Source organism: Cnephaeus nilssonii (genome assembly GCF_951640355.1).
Source record: "Cnephaeus nilssonii genome assembly, chromosome: 12".
Taxonomy (NCBI): Eukaryota; Metazoa; Chordata; class Mammalia; order Chiroptera; family Vespertilionidae; genus Cnephaeus; species Cnephaeus nilssonii.
In genome coordinates, this window is record NC_137083.1 from 61,238,379 (window position 1) to 61,263,143 (window position 24,765).

A 24,765-nucleotide genomic window follows, 5' to 3' on the forward strand; every position below is an offset into this window, starting at 1 on the left:
TAAGACTCATATTGAATATTTATTGGCTTATGAGCACACACCAGATGCTGCACAAATCCTAGGCAGAAGGATAAGATTTACAGACATGTTTGAAAAAATCAAAAAAAAGGGGGGGGGAGGTGCAGATGGAACATGCTAAGGCAGAATGGAACAAGCGGAGCCTGACTGATGAAGCCTGGCTCCACCGTGGTACTCAGGGGCCAGGGTGCAAAATAGAAGACCAAAAAAAATGAAACACCAGGTACCAGAGCACAGGCAGGAATGTGCCAAGGCAGTGAGATTATCCAGGCCAGAGGAGTGATTTAGGACTTGTAGGGTGAGGGCAAGATCTTTGAAGTAAGTTCAAAGGCGAAGTGGAGGTGAGCCCATAGGACAGATGGGGATAGATCATCACTTTATTCAGAGTTTCTGGGTGAGCAGTACCTACAGTGACACAGATGCCCTTCTGGGATCCCAGTGACACTGAATAATAAAAAGGATGCGATCGGGACTGTAGTATCTGGGAATTTGGGGCCCAGTGATGAGAAGTGACAACCTACTTTATATTCAGACCAAAAACATTCAAACAAAAACAAAAAGGGGGGCAAAGATGACCTATACTGATGACCACGCAGGATTTGTTTTTCAAAGAAAAATGTGTTCAAGGAGTGAGATAAATTAAAGGAAGTTAATTCTGTATCATCCTTGAGACGGATCGCATTGTTTCCCACAGCACCTGCCTCGGGGCCCCCACCAGAGCAAGGTCACCAAGCCTGGCTGGATTGAATGAGGTTAGAGAACCATCTCAGATACCCTTTTGTTCTAAAAAGGAGGTAGAGACATGACACCAGTAAGGGGTGATCCTAAGAGTGGCCCAAGGAAAGGTATACAAAGGGTTCAGAGAAACAACAGGACAGAACTATGGCAAGTGACAGAAGCCCTTCTCTCAGGTGTGCCACCACAACGTAGGAACTTCAGGGAGGGGCACTGGAGAGGGGCTGGCCTCTGTCCTCTCCAAAGCCAGAGGGCTCTGACACATGCGAAGGAATAATCTCCCTTTAATATGGCTTCAGCGTGCACAGATACATTGGAGGAGATGTAAGTGTAGACAGAGCGGGCTCCTCATCTAGTAGAGGTGGTCTCGCACATGCTCCATGATGGTCTTCAGCCCCAGCCAGGTCTCCTCTGCAGTGGGAATGATCTGGTCGGCTGGCAGGAGGAAGCCATAGTGCCCAGTATCTCTTAACTCAAAAGTGAATGCATACTTGATGCCATTATCATACGCCCAGTCAACGCTGCTCCCACTAGCTGGATCTGCAGATCAGAAGAGAAAACGCCTTTGAAGCACAGTTTCTTTCAGGGTTAAGTGAGAAGGGGCCGGGAGTTCTGCCTGCCTGTGGTTCTTTAGGGACCCAGGGTTCTTTCTGCAAATCATTAGGCCTATGACACAGACATTGGCCTGGTCCATATGTCTCAGGCTGTCCTACACCATGAGGGTCTTCACTAGTCTCAATTGAAGAGATTTTAAATCCTCATCCCCACCTTGTCACTAATTCCATAGACTCCTGCAGGTCATGCAAAACCAATCTTGACAGAGACGGAGTACGGTAGACAACCTCCAAGACAGCCCCCATGTTCCTTATCCCCTGATAGTCACATCCTTACGTAGTTCCCCTACACTGATTAGGGCTTACCTGACCTGTGGAACTACCAAAAGACTACAGAAATGAAGGTGTGGAACCGTCAAGGCTAGGCCATAAAAGCTACTGTGGCTTCCACCTTGCTCTCTCTCGGACCACCTGCTCTGAGGAAAGCCAGCTGTCGTGTTGTCAGGACACACAAGCAGCCCTAAACAGAGGTTCATGTGGTGAAGAACTGAGGCCTCCCCATAAGCAGCACCACTTGCCGGGCACCTGAGGGAGAAGCGGACGCTCCAGCCCAGTCCGGCCTTTAGAGGACTGTAGCCTTGGAAGACATCTTGGCCTCATGAGAGGCCCCGAGCCAGACCCACCCAGCTACGCCACTCGTGAGTTCCTGACCCACAGAAACAGCTTTTAAAAAAATAAATGTGTCTTGCTCTAAGCTGCTAAGTTTTAGGATAACTTTTTACATAGCAAGAGATAACTGGTACCCAGGCAGAAAGCACAGCCCTTGGAACATCCCTCTGCCAAAAGGCTGGGGGGAAAGCAGGAGACCCGTTTTCCTGCTTCTTCTCAAACCCTACCAGAGCAAAAATTGGGTAAGAGTGCAAAAGTGTAGATGATGTTAAATAAACTAATTATGCCAATAGCAGCTATCACTTATGGTACATCTACCAGGAGCCAGTCATTACACTGGAAAGTTTACATTTATGATCTCATTTAACCTTTAAAACCCCAATGAGAGTAGGTATTGTCCTTGTTTTTCAGATGTGGAAACCCAGACTCACAATGGGTAATTTATCTAGGGAAATACAGATGGAAAATGACAAGGGTAGAATTTAAGTCCATCTCAGGATAGAGCCTATGCTTTCTTCAACCTCCTTCTAGTCCATTTGGCATGTTACATGTCAGTTAAATAAATATATGGTTTCCTTTCGTTTTCCCATTGTTCCTGAGGGTTGTTTTTCATGATGCCATTTGTGATTTTTTTTCTAGAGATGCTGGTTCCACTGAGAGTGCCTGCTCCCTGAGAGGACGGGACATGCTCTCCTATACTCTCTGAAATCCTTGTGCGGTTCCCATAGCCTTTCTCTATCCTGAGAAAATGCTGAATAACAAAAAACAGGCAGTGGCACCAGAGGTGTCTAGAGGTTACATACACAAGCTCAACTATTTCAGAGCATTCAAAATTCAGGAAGGAGACAAGAAGACCTCTGCTGAGCAAAGTGATCGAGTTCATGAACTCCACTTTATTTGGGTCCCTGTTCAAAGTCTATCTACTCTTTTCTTTCTTTAAACACAGATGGGATCATACTATTTACACTGTCCTGTACACTGTATTTCTTAACTAACATTTGAAGGTTATTTCCTATTAGCACACATAGGCCCACCTCATTCACTCCAGGACTGTTTCACTGATGAATGCACCAAATGTGCTTTTTTTCCCCAGCACTCTACTGATGGACAGTTAGATGCTTAGCAGTCTTTTGTGGATTACCAGTCTTCTGTGACTATAAACAATGCTGTAATGGCCATCCTTAATACCCACAATCTAAGGAGCCAAACCAGCCCAGAGAACTTGTGTCCAAGCCCTTAGTAGATCAAAATCAGTAAGAGGGAAGGAAAGGGTTGCTGGAGGCAGTTGGCCTGAAAGCAGTACAGTCTGACCAGAGGAAGGAGACATGGAAACTCTAAAAAGCAGACACAGAATTAAAGAGGCAAAACAGGCCAGGCTGTTTAACACAGGGATAAATTAGTCCAATAGGGCACAGTAAGCCTTCAGGATATAACAATTGATATTCAGGAGGCCACTGAGTCATAAAGAAAGGAGCTTAGCCCTGGCTGGTGTGGCTCTGTTGGTTTCAGCATCATCCTATACACCAAAAGGTTTGATTCCGGGTTAGGGCGCATACCCAGGTTGTGGCTTCAATTTCCGGTTGGCGTGCATGTGGGAGGCAGCCAATCCATGTTACTCTCTCTTTCTCTCCCTTCCTTCCTCTAAGATCAATAAAAAAAATAAAAAGAAAGGAGCTTAAATCTCTTCTACATGATCTGTTTAAAGGGCAAGAAAATGTGAATTCCTTTTTAGAATGATTTTCATTGATTTTAGAATGATTCTCATCTAAAATGGTAAGCCCAAGAAAAAGTCCAGCTCTCAAAGGGCAAACACCAACTATTTGTATAGCATATTCCATAACCCATGGAGTTCAAGTGTTATTACACAAAAATTGATTACATTTTTGGAAAGCAAGGAGGGCAGACAAAGCCTATAAAGAATACAGAAGATGGGCTCTTGAAAGAGGTAAGAAATAAAGTCTCCTGGAAAACACTCAAAAGAGCCTTCCTCCTCTTCTGTTGGAGGCATGTGATGAGTATCTCGTGATTTTGGCACAGCTAAGCTAGGGAGAAGAATGTGTTTGATGTGAGAGGACAAGGCTATTCTTTAACCTGGTATGTGACCCAGAAGTCAGGATCCTGATGACCCACAAAGACCTTCTGAGAGGTCCTCCTCAGAGAGTTCCTACCCAGTCTGTTTAGCTCTCTTTGGTCCAGGACTCAATTCTGACTAATTAAGCAGAGGATGGAGAAACTCCCTGATGTGTTTATTCTCTGAGGAGTTCCCATTTAACAACACTAATAATAATAAAGCATGAATAATTAATGAATTGTTGCTGCAATTAGCAACACAAACACCAACATCATGCTAACTGCCTTATGCAGCATGGTGGCTTATGAAACACAAACGAGGGCTGAGATCAGAGGACCTTGGAGGTGAGATGAAGAATCTTCCCATAGCTCTAGCTGGTTTGGCTCAGTGGATAGAGCGTCAGCCTGCAGACTGAAAGGTCCCGGGTTCAATTCGGTCAAGGGCACATGCCTGGGTTGCGGTAAGGGGCTTGCAGGAGGCAGCCGATCAATGATTCTCTCTCATCATTGATGTTTCTATTTCTCTCCCTCTCCCTTCCTCTCTGAAATCAATAATAAATAAATAAATAAATAAATAAATAAGAATCTTCCCAAAAGAGGAAGATGGAAGGGAATAGCTAATGGAAGATAAAGCAGGTAGAATGGGAGAGTGGGTTACAGTACGGAAGAGAAAACAAATCCAGTATCAGCAAGTTTTGAGGGGCTCTGAGGGTGGATCAACTGTTGGAAACTACAGAGGAGGCACTAGCGGGAAAAAGAAGGACACTAACTTAAAAGGGGTCAGAGCTGAGCTCCCCACATTTGTATGTACATTTCCCATTTATAGCTAGTGTCTTGGAGAATGATCATTTTCTTCAATTTTTTAATTTAGAAATTAGACTCACAAAACATAGGGACTGGAAGGAATTCAGCAGGAATAGAGTGAATTGTTCAGATGAAACACTCCGGTGAGAAACCAAAACAAAGGTTATTTCCTCAAAATGAGGTTGAGGTTGTAGATGTTGAGCCTCAAGACCATCTTCAGACTTGGGGTCTTGGTGTGGTTTTTTTCTCTTTTTTGGCTTGATGCTACCCACTGTTGGGAGGACACCCTAACCCAGTTCCCACCGTGCCATGCTCCAACACGTGTTCATTTCTGATAGCAAGGTGAAGGAGTCTCATCCACCCTACTACTACCACCTGAGTCTGCCAATTCAAATATGGGTTTTCATTGGAAATGGAATGATGGGGAGGAAAAAAAGAAAATGGAATGATGGGCTTGATGAATTTTTGATAAACCATGTCAGGATCTTTAATGGAAGATAAGGAATGTAGACCATACCACCCTGGCAGGCAAGTCATCATGGGCACATGATAAATGGCATGAGATAGCAGTGATGATGTTGATGCAGGTGACTGCCTGCAAGAGCTATTACCACACAGGTTTGACATAACTTTAGTCTATTACTAACAACAAAGACAATCAGATTACAGTGGAGGAAGTCTAACTTGCTGCTCTTCTCCTACTCCATTTCAAGTTTCTTCTCAAAGCCTTTCTAAATAAAGAATAAATACTTACAGACAGTGGTAGAGATAGAACCCACGTGGTACTGAGTGCCAGACAGGGAAGCCAGAGCTTTAGCCGCACGCCTCGCCACCTTGTCCTAGAAAGGGGAGTCAGCAGAATGAGAAAGAGTGGACCCCGCAGCCTGACATCCCTCAGCTGTTCTGCACTGTAATGGTCTGGAAGATTCTCAGCTGCTCCCCCAATTTTCCCTTCTGGTCTCCTCTTCTTTCCCATCCAACTAAAGATAAGGCTGATTACAAAATGAGGGGAACTCCTTCTCCCATCACACCCCAGTTCTTTACTACTAGTTTGGGGAAGGGGGTAAAGAAGGAGGTGAAAAAAGATGCATATGCATTCTAAAAGCATGTGTATTATACACTCCAGCTCTCCAAAGACCTGGAGGGCTGCTCACCAGCCCATTAGGAATCTAGTACAGGCACCACCATCTTCACCTATCCTAAGGGAAGGGAATGTCATGTTCGTGATCATGAGGTGAGGCCAAGTATGTTCAAGAGAAAACCTTCTAAGAGTTGGGTATTCCAGAGTGGAGGTAGAGGTGGGGCTGCCATATATAGATGCGTCCTATGCAGAGTGCCTACTTGAGACCAGAATCTGCCCACACCAAGCCAGGAGCCCTGTATCTGCTGGGAGGTTTATGGGCTAGCTAAGGCCTGGGCTGAGGGGCATGTGAAAGCCGACCAGCACAGCGGGGAGAGGCCCGCTCTGCAGATGTCAGCCCAGCTCCCTCAGTCCATCCTCCATGCCTGTTCACATCCTAGGGTGAGTCACTGTATGAGACACAGAGTACCCCTACGCTGTGGCCTACACCCTACTTAACTCTACCTTAACTGGAGTAAGGAGCACCTCCCCCTCGCCCAACACAGTGCCACCCCAGCTCTTGGCAAGCAGTGCGTCTGCAATAAGTTTTGGTCAGAACAAGTGAGAAGGAAAGGCAAGGATCAGGTGTGGTTCTTGGAAGTCACAGCAAACACAGAAATAAGGGCACCATCTTCTTCCTATCCCCTGTAGGTCTGATAAGCAGGGAAAGAAGCCTGGGCCCTTAAAGAAATAAGCCCAGGCTCCCAGACTTTCCCTATAAAGTTGTAGAACAACCACCTTGGCAGCAGCTGAAGGTAAAGCAGGCCTGGGGCTGGGTGGAAGGCAGCCCATTACTCACCAGCTCATTAGCATCTGGGGCCTCTTTTCCTGTGTACCCATACGGATACATCAGCAGCTGTGAGTAGCTGTGCAGATCGATGAAGCATTTGAAATTCCCGTGCTGTTGAATGAAATCTACCACCGACTTCACCTCTACTTCTGAATTGGCATGGGGTCCATGGTACACTTCGGAGCAAGGATTGCCACTGGCTCCCCGTCCTGTTGGGGGCAGCCCAAGCAGAAACATTGACCCATAGGCCAAAAAACAGAAATGAAGGATCCACAATCCAAAGGATGGACAGAAGGTATTGGCAATGGACAGGTCACTGTTAGATGCCCCTAGTCCATGGTGTGTGTATACTGAGGTGCAGGAGTGGAATGTCGGGGTGTTAGATCTGCCACAGCTGAGAAAGAAAACTGGCAGAACTCCTTTAAAAGGGTAGTTGACCTTGTATTATATCATTAACAATTGTCATAAATAATTAATATCACTCTTGACAATGAGATGTAATTAATAAGTACTCTAGATAATTAATATGAATACCAATTAATAATGAAAATGACTCCATTTATTCTGGTGTCAACTTGTTCTCTTGGTTCAGATCTTAATGGCAAAGCACTGCCAAAATAATCTATTGTTGTGGCTAAAATCTCTTGATTATTTGTCAGGTGTTAGAAGTACTGTCTTCAATATTACTTCACAATATAGTTCCCTGAGGTATCTGGTGTGTAAAACCACTCCAGCTGTGGAATATCTGCTCCTTTCCCAGTCACATTATTTCCCCCCACTGGTTGGTGTGGTATTTCTAGGCAAGTACTGTGCAAGTCGATATTAAGAACAAAACATCTGTGGAACAGTGAAAGAGAACTATTTGAATTTGGAATTGTAAGATGACTTTAGATCCTAACTCAACCATAAACTCTTAAGATTGCCCATCGTCTCATTGCAGATAATAAAATTCACTCACTAGGTCGGAAGAATTGTAAATAAAATAACGTACGGGAAAGTACGTGACACACAGTTGGCCGATTGTGAGAATGATTTTAAAACAGTAGAAACTTCCAACCCAGGTGTCCTAATTCTTATTCTCCTTCCATCACATATGTACATATCTAAGGCTAGACCGCAAGATCTTGTCTGTTACAGTGACACGCTTGCCCTGGTCAGTGTGGCTCAGCTGGTTGGAGCGTCACCCCATACACCGAAAGGTGGCGGGTTCCATTCAGGTCAGGGCACATCCCAGGTTTCTGGTTCAATCCCTGGTCAGACCCATATGGGAGGCAACCGATCAATGTTTCTCTCTCTGTCTCTCTAAAATCAATAATACTAATTTAAAAAAACAACATATCCTCAGGTGAGGATTAAAAAACAAAGCAAAACAAAACACACAAAAAAGTGCTAATTGCTCTCTTCTGAGTTGCCTCCAGGAGCCCTTCCGCCCACCCAGTAACTCGCCCAGGACAAGCTGAGGCAGCCAGGGTATGAGGAAGAGGCGTGGATGTGTATATCTAAGACTGCGATGGTTTTTAAATCTTAGTGTTCTCTCGGGAGGACAGGAATTGCTAAGTTGTTCCTTCAAAATCACACACACAAAAAAAATTTTTTTTAAACAAAACCAAAAAATGAGACATAGAGGGCGTAAGGGATTCGCCCAAGTCTCTCAGTGAATCAGCAATGGAGCTAGCCTGGAACCCGGCTCCCGCTCTGCCAGCTTGGAGTCCTGTGGACCAGGCTACCCAGGGGTAACAGGATTTGAAAACCAGCTCCCCAACCTACCGGCAAAACTAGCGTTCCAATTTCTATTTGGATCAACACCAATGCAGGGGCTTCTAGGATGTAGGGACCGTGTCTTCCTCCAAAGTCGGTTCTGAAAAATCCACCAAGGAAGGAACAAACATCCAGAGATCAGCCAGAGCACACGAAAGGGGGAGGTTTTCTTTGGGGACCAAAGATGGAAATGGGCACCATGGATGGGCGAGCGGCTTCAGTTCTCTCTGGAGAATCATCAGGGCTCCCGTCCTCTCACCCCAAAAAGAGGAGGCTGAGCCCTTCTGGCTCTGAGAGAAAGACTCCCCCAAAATGCCCTCGTGAGGATTTTATAATGCACAAACCAGGTTGACACCACCTGCACCCATTGAATAATTTTTGGCTGCGGAAAAAGTGGGACAAATGAACATTGTGCACCTGAATGATCACTAATGTGATAGGAAGTGCACAACTATTGCATTCTTGCCTAAAAACTTAATCTGAATACAACCAAGCCTCTAGATCAGACTACCAGAAAATAGGGAATGCGGAAATAAGAGAATAAATTAAATGGCACACTAGAAGCCATCAGGCAAATTCAGAGTGTGCAACATTCTACAGGACAATTTACTTGGTTTCTCTAAAAATGAATGATATTTTTTAAAAGATAAGTGTGTGTGTGTGTGTGTGTGTGTGTGTGTGTGTGTGTGTGTTGCAGGGGTGAGGAGGTGGGGAGGCGGGGGAGATAGTGCTGTTATAGAATAAAAAAGTCTGCAGAGCCATAACAACCAAGTGCAGGTATAGGCCCTTGGCCAGGTGGCTCAGTTGGTCGGGCCTCATCCCACGCACCAAAAGGTTGCCAGTTCGATTCCTGATTCCTGCAGGGCTGCAGGCTCAATCCCCAGTAGGGAGCAGGAAGGTGAGGGGCAGGAAGCAGCAGATCGATGTTGTTCTCACTTTGATGTCTCTCTATCTCTCTTCCTCTCCCTTCCTCTCTCTCTAAAATTCAATTTTAAAAATCTTTTTTTATAATCCAAGATCAGCCCTAGCCTGTTTGGCTCAGTGGATAGAGCATCAGCCTACGGACTGAAGGGTCCCGGGTTCGGTTCCCAGTCAAGGGCACATGCCTGGTTTGTGGGCTCAAGTCCCAGTAGGGAGCATGTAGGAGGCAGCCAATCAATCATTAATGTTTCTATCTCTCACTCCTCTCCCTTCCTCTTTGAAATCAAAGAATATATAGATGCAGGATCAGATCTCATTTAGATCCTAATTGCAACAAATTGGCTTAAATAATTTCCATTACTTTTTTGTTGTTGTTGTTAATCCTCACCCAACGATATTTTTCTTTTGATTTTTAGGGAAAGCAGAAGAGAGAGGGAAAGACAGAGAGAAATATCAAGGTGAAAGGAACACATTGTTGGTTGCCTCCTGCATGAGCCCTGACCAGGGCCTGGGCCGGGGAGGAGTCTGCAATCAAGGTATGTGCCCTTGACCAGAATCGAACCTGGGACCTTTTGGTCCACAGGCCGATGCTCTATCCACTGAGCCAAACCCGCTAGGGCTCCATTACTTTTTTAAATGTGATAGTAGCAGGTATGGTTTCTTTGTTTTAACTACATTAGCTAGAGATGTGTACTAAAGAAGTTTTGGGTGAAATAACCTGATGTCTAGGATTTGCTTTAAAATACATCAGGAAAAAAATGTGTGGGAGGGAAAGGAATGGAAGAAAGATTGGTAAGGTGTTGATAATTGTTCAAGATCTATGTAGGAAGTTCATTAGACTGTTCTCTCTAAGAAAACATATTCCCTGGTGATTCTCAGCTCAGAGAATGACTAGAAAATGAGACCCCAAGGGAGCTTATAACATGCACATTGTGGCAGTTTTCTCCAAGGTCAGACAACTATTTAGTGGCAAAGCAAGGAATTCAGCAAACAAGTCTTAACTCCATGCAGCCCATTTGGTATTACTCACTTCAGTGTGCGTGTATACATATCCATCAGGATTGGCCACAGGCAGCAAGAAAATATCCATTTTCTCCAAGATGGAGGTGATGGCTGGGTCCTTCCCGTAACCAGATACAATCTAAGCAGAGATAATAAATGTGTCAGCGATGCCCTCGAAGGCTGGTTTGTGAGGTCTAAGCCTGTGTATCTTCCCAGATGCCCAGCTCCTAAAACAGCATCCACCCTCCGCAGCCTCCCTGTCACCAACCAAGACACGGCTCTCAGAGCACTTGAAAACCTGGGGGAGCATGGCTGCATGGTGACATCAGCTGCAGGGTCCTGGGCTGTCTGGTTTATTCTTTCTTTCCAGGGGGTGGGACAGGGGAGCAGAGAGCCACTCATTAGAACAGTTATTAGGAATCTGAATCTGAGCCCCCATGCTGGGCAGGGAAGATGGATCCCCCCTACCCACATGCCCCCTCCTCTCTCAGTGCTGGCTCAAAGAGGGCTTCCCAATGGGACATGGAGACAGCGTGAGGTCCCTGAGGGTCTGGGGGGCTGGCAAAGGGCTAAAGGCAAAGCTCATCTGAGTGTTGCTGCTGGCAAGGCCCTGCTCCCTTTCTGCTGAGCTGACTGTGGGTCAGTGTTTCGGGGCCACCTCTACAGCTCATTAGCTTGCTCTCTGCCATGAATGCACTCTTTAGCCACGGAGTCTTGACCAAGGGGCTCTGACCTTTTGCTGCTCCGAAATGAAAAGGCCCCCGGCCTACTGTGCCTTCCCACCTTATCCCCTGGGCCCAGCTTCATGGGAGGCTGCAGGGGCACCCCGGGCCCACCAGAATTCTCGCCTAATACCAGGTGACATGACCTTCCTCGCAGTCCACATGGCCGTGGCCTGTGAGATCCACTCCCGGGAATGAATGCCTGCGTTCAGCCAAATGGCCGGCCGCTGACTGCCTTTTCCAGTGCTGAACTGTGGAAGGAAAAAGAGACCAGAAAATGACCCTCCTGACCCTGTTTCTCAGCCCACCTCGCCTCTCTCCAGCTCGCTCCTAGTCACTGAATCTATTTAAGACAATTCAGAGACCAAATGTTCCTGAGGTCACCATTTATTTATCAGTTTATCAGTGACTAGGGAACTTAATTGGCTGGCTGGCTGGCGGGCCGGGCCCAGCCGCAGCTCCAGGGTTGGAAGCAAATGGGGAAGGGAAACAATTGCTATTGTGAACTAATGCCAGTACGATTAGAGATAATATTGTGTCTCCTGAAAAACCTCAAATGGTATCCCAACAGAGAGAGACAAGAGTGCCTGAACCAGCCCGTTCTGGTTGATGCAATAAATGAATTCAGTTTTGAAAAAGAGGAAGAGGGGGTTCACTCTAGCTCTTTGTAAATGGCACTAAATGAATTCTGGGTCTTGCCTTTTCATGCCCCCTCCCCTACCTGACAGAGCTCGGTGCTAATGAAGCCAGGGTCTCCATCCGATAGGCAAATATTCTAAATGTGTGAAGATGATTTTAGCAAACAGCTCGGGGGCGCGTCTCCTCCTGCTGGTAATTTACCCATTGCTATAAGCCTGGGTTCTTCGGGGCTGATATGAAGCTAGAGGTTGACAAATTCTTAGCATCCTCAGTCGTTCACATCTCCAAATTCTTTTTTATTCATTCAGCTGGATTATTTATGTAATTTATGTTACTGCCATAAATTATCTACCTCTTCTGCCAAAATAGACCTGAATTTGTTAGAAATACCTAGAAATTGGGCTTTGTGCAGCCAAGGATCAGAGGCTGGGCTTAAAATTACATCAACCCTAAAATTAGCTTCCTAGATTGCTTTTCAAATAAGTACCCCTAGAAGCAGGATGGAATTTGTAGAACTATCCCAATTTGTCTTGCTATTTACAGAATGAAGGAAGAAGACTGTGTATAGCCTGAGAGCTTTCTAGAATACTAACCTCCTCCAGCCCCACGCCCACACCACAACCTCCGCCTGCCCCAAGATGTCCCCTTAATCTTGCCTTTTAGTCGAAACCTGGAATGAGAATGCGCAAGTAGGAGACTGCCTGTCTGACCAAATTTGAACCCTGGTAGATGTCTTCCAACCTCACCCTCCTCCCTAAAGTCAAGGAGGTCCTAAGAAGCTGCCCCTGCCAGAGGCCCGATAGTTGGGTCCTGGGCACAAGGAACCAGGAGCCCGTGTCTAGTTCGGCCCTTCAAAGAACATGGGCCTTACCTTCAGTACATACATTGGCCGGCCTTCAAACGAATGCCCAATCTTCACCCTGCTCGCCAAGTCAGGGAAGTCTCCAGCCATGCTGTCCATCTCCTGGTAAATCTGAAGCGTGAGAAAGTGAACCGAGAGGCATTTTAAAAATTTGTTCAGCTCTGGGTAGGTATCTGTGAACTTTATGTTGATGATTTTAACAATCTCTTCCAGCCTCCTAAACATGGGGTTGACAATATAATTGGCATGGAATGCTTATTCTTAAAGAACTGCCTAAAGAGTCCTTTTCTACAATTTTCTAGAAAATAGTACATTTGTATCCATCCACAAAATCATAGCCCACTAAACTAGTCCACTGCTCCAACAGTGTGGCCCTTTGCACCAAGCTGGACTGGATCAACAACAGCGTGGCCCAGTTTAGCCCAGGTTCTTGAAATCTCCAAACTTTTTGGACCGCTTTCTCCATTAGTAAAAAAATATATATTAGCATGGCCCTAGATGGTTTAGCTCAGCGGATAGAGCGTTGGCCTGTGGACTGAAGGGTCCTGGGTTCGATTCCGATCAAGGGCACATGCTCGGTTTGCGGGCTCAATCCCCAGTAGCGGGCATGCAGGAGGCAGCCAATTAATCTCTCATCATTGATGTTTCTATCTCTCTCCCTCTGCCTTCCTCTCTGAAATCAATAAAGAAATATATTTAAGAAATATATATATTAGCATGCACTATATATATATATATATATATATATATATATATATATATATATAGAAATGTAAGTAGTGGTAATAGTTTCTTCCTGCATTCCAGTGGACGGGCACTCAGTTTGAAGATGATTCCTCTAAAGGCTTTAAGAGAACAAGTGAAGAGCTGTCGACCGTGGCTAGGAATGAGTTAAATAGAGTTCATCCATCTTAGTTGCTCAAACCTTTTGAGGGTCAAAAAAAAAAAAGGAAATAAAAATTTTCATATTTAGACCTTAAAATTGGAAGGAGGACTTTACAGAGGAGGAAAATGTGCAATCAACGCATAGAATAAAATCAAGCTTAAAGGATTTATCAGAGTTGCATTCACTGTGGCAAATTGAAGCAAGAAACCATCCCTCAAATACATAGGCAAGCCAGATAAAATACAATGAAAATTATTCACAGCCAAGTTAAAAAGGCAGAAAAGGGGGGAACTGCAGGTGCCAGAAATGAAGAGGGAACAAGCTGACAGAGTGGGGGGCAGAGGATGAAGCCCACACACATGCCTCAGCGGCTGAGGGTTTACAGCAAACCAGGAGTGGGACTAGAGGGCTCAGGACGTGTGGGGCAGGAGCTAGAACTTGAGAGCTGGGAATTGGCAACTGAGCCATGAAAAGGGCCTGGAAATTCTATCCACTGACCCTAGAAAGTGGAGCGAAAGCCGGATGCCTGCCCTGAGCCACGAGAGGAAAGAGAGTCACCCAGGAAAAGTCAAAACGCTTCATGAGTCCAGACTGGAGGGGGAAAACTCACCTGAGAAACAAACAAAAATAAAAGCAACCACAACACACACAAATGGTCTGAAACTAGAAACCCTGGCAGAACCAAACATGAAATTCCCACTAGAGAACTAAGACCTAAGTGGTTGTAGGAGGTGAGCTCTTAAAAGCTGGTTTTAGGGGGGGAAAACACAACTGAATCTGATCAAGCCAAGAGGAGATGATGGTACACCAATCCACAGTAAAAGGCCTCTCAGGGAACAAGAGATATCTGTAAAACAGGTAACAATGGCACCTAACACCAGGGAACAAAAACCAAAAGCCAGCGAATAAGGGAGTGAGGCTCCCGCAGCAGGCAGGCGAGCCATGATGTCTCCAGGGTCTTGGGTGACATTTGCAACCGGTTAGCTCAGCTAGGGAGAGCCTGGTGTTACTGAAGCTAACATCATGGGCTTAATCCCTGTTTGGACCCTGAGCTCTGCTTTCGTTTGTGGCCCTGGTCTGAACTCCTAACTTTGTCCAGCTGTTTTGCAGATGTATGTCATTGGTCACAAGAAGGATCAAGGGGCAATGCAGTTGGAAGTGTACACAATAAACAAAGCTACTGATAATCCTGGGAAGGAAGTGCAAACAGTCAGCCTTGAAATAATCCCTCACTAGAAGAAAAACAACTCAAAAGTATACGCCTCATGACCAGCATGCCAGGAGCACCATCTTTGGACATAAAAAGCAACATGCATTGAGGTATAGGAAGGCAAAGACCAATTTAAACTGGCGTGTGATCCTAAGCTAGCAGTTTCCAGATTAATGAAGAAGACACTGAGGGACATAAGACAACGGTATTGTATGTGATGCAATTCCACTCTATTAGTTCCTCTTGATTCCTCAAGTTCCAATTATCGTATTAAATTATTCTGCTCCAAGTTTTGCATGTGAAGGGTTGGCTTACCTTGAAAGTCAGTCATCTATATAAAGTGGTCTCTAACTAAACACAGCACCAAAATGCATTATGGAACAAATATATATTCTAAGTAGTCATGATAAATGAGTGGAAATACTTGGTTAACCTTGAAATAATCACTTTATCTACTTGCCTAGAATAAGTAACAAATAAAATACAAGAATTACGGTGGGGTACAAGAAGGTTAATTTGCAAGCACTGGGAGTGATTGCAATTATTTCATGGCATTCTTTAAGGGGTTGCTTAAGAAAAGAAGGATGCATGTGGGAGAAAATGTGGTTTGTCTTTTCACTATGCCCTTAGGTGCTGGTGAGCGTTAAACAACCCAAGAATTAGACAGGAATCCAAGTGTACACATTTTAGCCCCACAGTGAAGGGATGTCATGCTGAGGATGAGTACCTCCTGAAAGTGAGGAAAGGGGTCACAAAATCCAGGAGACGGATAACCTTGATCTTAACCTGCTCTGAAACACTTACAGCTTCCAGGGAATGATAGGCCCCGTAGTTGAAGTTATTACTGCTCCGTTCTTGCTCTTTGTTGTGTTGCATTTCTTCATCTTCTTTATCTAAAAGGGCCTAAAACAGAGATGGCAACACTGTGAAGTGGTCCGTTGGAGATGGAGATTCACGTTGTTTCTGCCATGCCGTGGTCCATGAGCCAGCCAAGATGGCGGCACCTTTGGCACACAGATCAAGCACCCCAAAAGCCAAGATGTAAAGGAGGTCAGTTATCTTCCACGTATCTATAAAATCTTACTCCTTGGGGCCCACTGTACATCACCCCATTCAAAACTCACTCACAGGGGGTATAGCTCAGTGGTAGAGCATTTGACTGCAAAACTCACTCACTCCCTGGAAGTAATATATATGCTATTTTGTTATTCTATACTATGAATTCTCTATAGACATCAGCCCGCATCTGGTATCCAGTGCCTCTGAAATACACAGCTTGGGAAACCATTCAGAAACAAAGAAATTCTTATAACCACTCATACTTTGAAGGCTCCTGGCAGATGTCTATGACATGTGAGGATGATTAATAAGCTCACAGCTGCTCACGCCATCAGGAAACTCCCGGGCCAAATCACCAATTAGTCCATAACCTACCTCGGTGAAGGAGAGAACATGAGCCAGACACCGTCCTGCTGTTTAAACACAGGTCGTGAGACTGGTGCCTGGCTAGGGTGGCGGTGTTCCCTCTGCTGGGGGCTGTTGGTGACATCCCCCCTTTCTCAAAGGTTGCTTTTTATGACTGGTCTCCAACACCTGCCCTACTCTGTTCTTCCCTCCGGACTTCAAATAAGAAAAGGGAGAGAGACGTAATACTTGTGGACATTTCTGACATACCAGGCACTGTTAGACATTTCACATATACTTAATCACTTTTCTCAATAAATCCTATGAAGTAGTTATCACTATTAACATTTTACCAATGAAGAAATAGGCTCAAGAGGTTAACAACTTGTCCAAAGTCACACAAATAGTAGTTGGCAAAATCAGGATTTGGATCCAGATCTGTCTGATTCCCCTCCCTATCATGCCCCTCCTACTACAACATGCTCCTCTAACAAGTCAGTGCACTTTACTTCCATAAACCTCAATGTCTTCATCTGTAAAATGGAGAAAAATAAGACCAGACCTTGGAAATGTCTCAGGTCCACTCTGGCTGCTTTGTCCTACGCAAGACAAGTCAGGAGCCTTGGTTTACCCACCTGCAGGTCTTCAATTATCACTGAGTAATCTAAGCCTTGGGACTTGAGGAAGAATTTGACTGGTTGCAGACTGACAGCTGGGACCAGGACATCCACAGGATGACCCAAGGAAGAGGAAGATTTCCAGAGGTTGAGCTGAAGATAACAGAGAGAAAGCAGGTTAAAGGACAGTTCAGGTAAAAGGCATAATGAGTTAGCTCATTCTTCTAGAACAACTGCCAGAAGGCAGGGTGATCCCTGAGGAGCTGGGTTCTGCCCAAGAAGGCAAACTTTGTCTGTATCTGGTCAGACCTGCCCAGCAGGCAATACCTGGCAAAGCCCAAGAAATAATAATAATAAACCAATGGCAGATGGGAAGATGGAGCCCACGGCTGAGGCTTCCCAAGTCCCAGCACCGTTATGATGTACAGCACGTCTCCCCCTTCAACCCTCTCAATCTCGGAAATGCACATTGACCAGGACAGAAACTCCAGAAATGACGCCAGTGGTGCAAGTCTTCTCCCACCAAAATCAGAAGATGCCCAAGAGGACTAGGAAGAACCAGGTACCTTCAAGTTGTCTGATTTCACTAGCTCATTCAGTTTGCTGATCTCGTCTCCATTTCTGACGTTAATCCTAAAAACTTGATCCCTGGAGAGAGAAAGAGAGAGAGAGAGAGAGAGAGAGAAGCAAAAGATAATGGTAAGCTTTCAGCTGGCAAATAAGCCCCAGCCTACTATCCCAGACATAATTGCGCCGAGTGAGAGGAAATGGTCTAGCCTTTGGTTATAATGTATAGCCATTAAAAACAAGACTACGTGGCTAATATGAAAAAGTGCTTATGGTATAACTTTAAGGGAAATATTAAGTGAAAGAGCAGGACACAGACTTGTATGTATGCCATGATCACAAGTATGGAAAAAGCAGATGCATTGGAAGAAAAACAGACAACGGAAATCTAGCAAATGCTGACAGTGCTTATGTTCGGGTCGTGGAATTATGGATGACTGACTTTTTCCCCCCTTGTATCTGTTTTCTGTAATGTGGTCATATTACTTTATAATGAAAAACATATATATTTTGCAGAAAGGAATGTTCCTGAGTTACACGCAAAGCTAACTCAAGACATAAAGAGGCAGTTCTTCACTGTCAGGGGCTAAGACTGAAACTGGCCCGACGCACGATGCAGCGTGCAGAGGAAGTTTTGTTGGGTATGGTTTTGTGAACCCATGTCTCCCGCATAAATTCAATTTAAAAAATAAAATTTAATTCAATTCCCTTTTTTTTTTTTTTTTTTTAAGAAAGAAACTCTGGCCCAAGGTCCATGCTGGAAAGAGCCGGAAAAGAGAACAGACCTTCCGTCCCTGAAGGATTAGCTATTTTCCTCTTAGCAAAAGGGGGGAGACTGGGTGCTCTTTTGATCTCGTCCAGCTCCAGAATCCTATAAAAATTGGAATTAGATAAAGGCCAAGGCGCTGGGGCTGAACTCGGGATTCAATCCTCCTACGGGGGCCCTGAGAGGGCCCAGAGGGAGCCGGCCGGTCCCGAGCCCCCCTTGGCCATTCGTCCTGCGCTTGTTTCATATACACTATTTAGCATCCACGACAGCAGCAGGGGTAGAGGCCCCCCGAAGTCCTGTGTGTGGGTGGGAGAAGGACGAGCCTGAAAAGCTGCCTTTGTGCTCTCAGCCGGCTCAAGTAGCCAGGGGAGCCATTAGGCCGTTGCTAGGTGACGGGCCGAATGAATCTGCACTCAACGCTGTCACATGCGTCATCCCTTTGACACGAATGAATGCAGGAAGCGCTGGTGGAGAGAGCTGTGGGCTGAAGAACCTGTTGACAGAGAAAATGGTTCTGTCACAGGGAGCTAAACGTGCAGCCTCACGTGGCAGCTCGGCGTGTCCTCCTCAGAAAGCCAGCTCGATCCGGACGGGCTCCCAGGGTGTAACTTTGTTCTGTGAGGCTCTCCAGGACCTCTGGGAGGTCTAGCCCAGCCCAAACAGACATGGTCCCACTGCAGGTGGCAGGTCTGGAGGAAATGCCAGTGCCAAAGGCTCATTTTCTCCCAACTCAGCCGGTCTCCGCAGGGTCCTGGGAGGTGGGCAGCTGATGGGGTCCCTGGGTGCTGCCGGGGCCAGAGTGGAGAAGCCACCGGCTGGGCAGCTCTCAGTCGGAACCCAACAGGCTTGCTGGGTGTGGGCCTGCAGCCCCAGGAGGATGAGGCGTGCAAACCACCACTTCCCTGACACACTGGCGGGCAGCCTCGCAAAAAGGGAAGGGTTCACAACAGAAGGGAAATCCTTCCTCCTGGCTGAATCCCAGGGCCCATCTGCCAAACCCAGGCTCTGTCACAACCCACCCCCAGCACTCCAGGAAAAGAACGTCTGAGAAGTGGTGTTCTAGAAAGCGCCTGTGCACTGATACTGGCAAATTGGGCATTTGTAAAATACAGCACTGACAAGAGCAATCACAAAGCAGGGGAGAGAAAAAGAACAGGAGGAGAGGAAAAGAGGAACATAAAAATAAGGAGCTCTCAGAACTATCGAAATCATGTTACACATTCACCCAGAGCATTTGTTTTACTTTTTCTAAAGTGGTTACTTCACAACAGAACTTCCATACCCCTGGAAGTCCATGACAAGGGATCACAGCGAATCTCACTGGCGCTGATGATTAAATTCGCAGCCCATTTCATCACGCCCTCAGCAGCCCCGCTACAGAGGTTATACAGACACAGCTGTCGTATTCAGAGAGGCGGCAGGGAAGATGCGGACAAAAAAAAGGGGCTCTTCAATCTAACCGAAAGTAACCTCAGAGAGTAATCTGATCATCAACTCCTAACTGGGCAAGTCCTGGTGGGTAGTCACGTCCCAGATCTCTAAAAGGTTTACCTTCACCTTAAGCAAACCTTGTCCATTGTTCTCAGGCATCCAGGTTCACACACCTTTGAAAGCCTCTACTTCTGACCCCTCAAGGGATCACATAATCTTGTTAACTTTCCTATAATCCCCACCTTCTTGTAATCTTCCTTACCTTTTCTCCTTCATTCCAGATATACAAAAGAAACGGCAAAAAACTGTCATTTTCTGGAGCATTTGAGAGCTTGCTTCTTGGCACGTCATCCGTTTGGTTCAAATAAACTCAGAACAACTCACGTGAAAATTCTCTACGGGTTTGGACATTTTTTTACATCGACAAAGGGCTGGTCAGGTCCTTCCCCATCTATCTTCTCTCCACTTCTCCCTCCTTACCGTCTTGGCTCCAGCCTCAATGAAATCCTAAATTCACCGTGTACTCTGCCCTTCTATGCCTTTGCACGTGCTGTTCCCTCTGCCTAGACACCTAGCCCTTTTCCTTAGTTACCCAGCAAGCTCCCACCCAGGCTTTAGGACGACTCCCATCACCCATGAGGTTTTCCCTACCTAGAGTGATTGGGGAAAAGAGCTTGTTTAACATTATTTCCATAAACATCAGTCCATCAAAACATAAGTGGGCGCTAGGTGAACGGCAGCCTTTTTCTTGTCCTCATTGTCCTCATCTCTATTTGGAAAGTGCCCTTCCCAGTGTGGGTAGCTGAACACAACCTATGTCCACCGTCTGGAATCCATTCAAAGACCGTAAGCTCCTTCTGACTGTGGAAGATTGGCCTGGGAGGGAGATAGGATGGGGTGTGCAGGTTGCCATGTTCACCCCTCTACTCCACAGGTATTCTTGCAGCTCTTGGTAACTCTGGTCCATTCCGATACCCAGGGCTGTCCCACTGTCGCCTGCACAACGGTTGGTGATCCCTTCTCACTCTTTCACACTTGTCCCATGTTCTGGACAATCAATAGTCCCCTTGGTGCTGAGCTTCTGTCCCTCCCCAAGTGGCCTGGTCTTTGTACCTTTCCTAGCTGCATCCCCAGCCAGGCTAAGCATCTACCACGAATACTGAGAGACGGCCGCCCAGAACTCTTAAATGCCTGCCAGCTACAGTTGATGCTGCAACTAGTTCTGCAACCACTTCCTGTTCTCTGCCTGCCCCACATCTCTAGGCATCTTGGCCACCTTCCCATCCTTAAAATGACTGAAGACCAAGGCAGAAGACACCAGCAGAGACAGACTAGGGAAGTCGGCGAGTTGAGTAGAAAGAACAGAGCCTAGGGTGGAGGCTTTGAGAGGTTGGGGGGAGAACCATCATCTTCATCCCCTCAGCACTGTACCCCCTCCAAGCCAACCTGTGCCCTGGCTTCCCAACTACTCGAATGCTCAGAGGCCAGCTTAACCTTGATCTAAATGTTCCCCTTCTGGGACATGTCTATGGACCCCAGGAAGGATTCCACTATCTTGGCTGGGTTCTGTACTATGGGGTGAGACCAGGTTTGGGGGTGAGCTCGGCACTAATGATTAAAACCATCTGCAATTAGCCCAGACACACTTTCTGTGCCCCCTCCTGTGGTGAGGACTCCAGGGCTCAGCCCAGCTGTCTCAACCCAGGTGCCCCCTGTATTGTAAGAGAAGTCTGTATCCTGAGAAATAAAGATTTTTCAGCCACCTGAATAGCTGCAGCAGGAGCCTAACAGCTCCAGGTGTCAGCCCGCTTGACAGCAAGTTAGTTATTACACTGAACTGCCTGAGGAAAATCTCCTTACCTGGCCACCTGCTGGGCCTAAGGCCTCTAAGCTATTTGGTAGTAGAGACCAAGTGTGAGCAGAAGTCATCACCATAAAAATTACTCAATTTCATATAAGTACAGTGGTTCCCCCTTATCCACGGTTTTGCTTTTCCTGGTTTCAGTTACCCAAGAATGCAGTCTGAAATTATTAAATGAAAGTTTTGAGAAATAAACAATTCATAAATTTTCAATTACACGCCGTCCTGAGTACCTCACTTCATCTCATCACATCATCTCACTTCATCACAAGATGAAGGGTGAGTACAGGACCATCAAATATTTTGAGAGGGAGAGACCACATGCACGTCACTTTTATTACAGCATGTTGTTATAACTGTTCTGTTTTATTGTTAGTTATTATCATTAATCTCTTACTGTGCCTAATTTATAAATTAACTTTGTCATAAGTATGCATGTATGAGAAAAAACATAGTATATGTAGGGTTTGGTGCTATCCGTGGTTTCAGGCATCCACTGGGGGTCTTGGAACGCATCCCTCACATATAAGGGGGGGGGCGCTAATGTAATTACCACAGCAAACAACCCCAAAGTCCCTTTAGCCAGATAGTAGAGTGAGCAGGTAGATATAGATAGATCAGTGAGATATATAGGATTCTATCTGATTACTTTGTGTTACAGCAAAGGGTATGGTTTTTGCATTCAGAGTTCCAGCTCCCCTGCTTACCAGCTAAGTGGCCTTGGGCGGGTTTCTTAATCTTCCTGAAGCTGAGTTTTTTTCATGTTTAAATTAAGGAAAATAACACCCTTGCCTGTCAGAGTTGTTGTGTAATCCAAAAGATAAGGCGCACTAAAGCTTTTTGCAAATGGCAAAGCATTTATGCAGTAATGAGTTATTAGAATCCAATCTTCCAGCAGGGCACCGTGGCATCCTTTCATCTCTCCTACCTCCCAAATGTCCTCTCCTTTGCAGAGCATTATGTGTGGAGCATGTGTGTACACAGTGTACAGGTGTATCCTGGCGTGTCAATCTTCAGAGCTGTGGCTAGGCAAGACCTATCAAATCTCCATGTCCCAGGTGCTAAGGAGAAAGCACCAGCTCTACTAAGCCTTCACTGTTAACAAAGAGGTAAAACCAAGACACCTAAGACCTAGGTTTTCCCTTAAGCAGGACAGAAATTAGAAACAATTTCTGGTAACTCTTGTTAATTCATAATACTATATAGCAGTAAGAAACCAGAAGATGCCTGGGACTGACGGGACAAATAAGAACTAGGAAGAAAAATAATTGGCAGGAGACTAGGGAGCTAGGGAGGACTGCAGAGACTACCTAGTCCTGATTTCACAGGTAAAATTGAGCCTGAGAGACAAGTAACTTGTCCAGGATGACACAGGGCAGAGCTGGGACTGGAGTCCAGAGCTTTTTTCTCAATGCCAAACCGCGTGAAGTAGCACCAGCCATTCATTTCCAAATTCATCTGCCTCCCATCTCTCTCAACTAACCAAGCAGTACTAATAAGTCCAAAGGGAACTTACCCAAAAAACTTGCCTCGGCCGCAGATGCTGGGCCCAATAAGGGCCCCAAAGAACAGTATCCACTTCATGTCCCAAAGGTGTCTATCACACCATGGCTGAGTCAAGCTGTATTTATAAGGTGTCTGAGGCAGACTCAGTTCTCAAAAATGCCAGTGTGATTCCCAAGTAGCCTTTCAACTCTGATGATAGACAGGTGGGCCCCTACCCATGACTCTCTCATTCCTTTTGAGTGATAAAGGCTAGCCTCCTGATTCACAGAATCAGGAACCTGCTCCTCGGGCTGGAAAACTCTATGCCAAAGGTACCATATTGCTCAACACTGTATTTAAATAGTGGGTTGTTTTTTTTTAATAAATAGGAAGTCCCAGAGTGCCAAATAGAATTTATCGTCATAGGAGAGGCCAGGTTGTAAACCTAAGACAGGGTTACCTCTAGAGTATTTTTAAAAAGTGGAGAGTATCAAAAAAAATCACCAGCCAGCTCCAAGACCACATATTTGACAACCTGTCAAGAGAATTCACCAGAGCAGGTCATAACAATGATAGTTTGTGGCCTCTGCTATGAATCTGAAACGTAATTCTTAGGACTCCAGGAAGAAAGTAGAATTATACGAGGTAGAGGGTATAGGAAGAATGTGTTAAGTCTGAACAAATTATCTGTTTTCCTTAGGGTCTGAGCTAAAGTTAAGTCTTAACAGTATTATTAAAAATAAAACTTTCTTACATTTGCCAGACTCTGAGTCTAGTGTCCTTTCCACCACGTCACAGCAGAATAAATGGAAAACAACTTGAAATCTCCAGGATTTCTTCCTGGGCTCTGTGGCCTTCAAGTCTGTTCTGGGAGCCACAAATCCATAAGCCTCCCCCATCCCACTTGATAAGGAGAGGGGACACAACAAAGGGTCCTGATTGGGACTGTTAAAAAAACATTATTCTGGCATTTGTTAAAAGAGTAAGGAAGACTTTATGCAAAATTATTGCAGTAGGGGTCATGAAATAGAAGAGAGTAATTGTGTTCAACTCTGAATACAGTAAAGACAACCGAGTGAGGAGTCAGTGGATGGACAACTGATAAGAGGAGACATCAAGGGTAGGGGGGGATACTTGCTTAACTGACCTAACAGGATTCCTGCTAAAGGCAGGCCAAGTATTGAGACATCACAAGTGGATGATAAGGAACTTGATCAGATATCAAAGACTGGGGGATGACCTCCTTTGCAGGATTCTTTGCTAAGACTGACTTAGGGTCCAGGATAAGCCTAGTCAAAAAGAGGACTCAGAGCCCTAGCCAGGTTGGCTCAGTGGATAGAGTATTGGCCTGCATAGTGAAGGTCCTGGGTTCGATTCTGATCAAAGGCGCGTACCTCGGTTGTAGGCTGCATCCCTGACCTTGGTCAGGGCGTATGCAAGAGGCAACCAATCAATGTGTCTCTCTCATCATTGATGTTTCTCTCTCTCTCTCCCTCTCGCAGCTCTCTTACCCTTCCCACACTGAAAGGGAACTCCTATTCCCACCCTGGTCCATCACAAAGACTGGGACTCTCCTTCACCAAGATAAATTTCAGCTTCGAAATGACCAAAAAGAGAACCTGAGGCCTGAATCTGTGAGAAATGTGAGCTAAAGAATCAAGTACCCAGAATTCCAGGAAAGCTGGAATTCACTTCCCACCCTTTTCTCCCAGAGAAAACCATCCACATGAAGAAAATGTAAACCCCTAATGGAAGTAAATGCCTAAAGGGAAATTATAGGGCAACCAGATAGGAGTGTCGTTGGTTTGGGCCCCCACCAGTTTCTATGGTGCAGCATACCAGGAATGGAAAAGCAAAGTAAATAATGGAAC

The 24,765-nt window shown here is 45.7% G+C and overlaps 1 protein-coding gene across 1 annotated transcript; it reads right to left on the bottom strand.

Annotated features, from left to right (window-relative positions):
- Positions 1-23,081, bottom strand: CPA4 (carboxypeptidase A4). The gene is made up of 11 exons (XM_079785553.1): positions 22,926-23,081; positions 17,348-17,429; positions 16,800-16,934; positions 15,565-15,663; positions 12,674-12,775; positions 11,310-11,414; positions 10,470-10,580; positions 8,528-8,618; positions 6,770-6,969; positions 5,605-5,689; positions 1-1,293 (listed from the first exon to the last, which is right to left on the bottom strand). Exons 1-11 carry the CDS (start codon positions 22,991-22,993, stop codon positions 1,106-1,108), a joined length of 1,266 nt encoding a protein of 421 aa, XP_079641679.1. The 5' UTR covers positions 22,994-23,081; the 3' UTR covers positions 1-1,105.
- Positions 23,082-24,765: the final 1,684 nt, after the last annotated feature.

Bases quoted from the DNA above. Each gene is read 5' to 3' on its own strand.
- CPA4 (XM_079785553.1), bottom strand. From the start codon at position 22,993: ATGAAGTGGATACTGTTCTTTGGGGCCCTTATTGGGCCCAGCATCTGC. The intron at 17,430-22,925 runs GTAAGTTCCCTT...TTCTCTCTCCAG, and splicing joins GGCCGAGGCAAGTTTTTTGG to GGATCAAGTTTTTAGGATTA. The intron at 15,664-16,799 runs GTGGGTAAACCA...TCTCTGTTTTAG, and splicing joins TGATAATTGAAGACCTGCAG to GCCCTTTTAGATAAAGAAGA.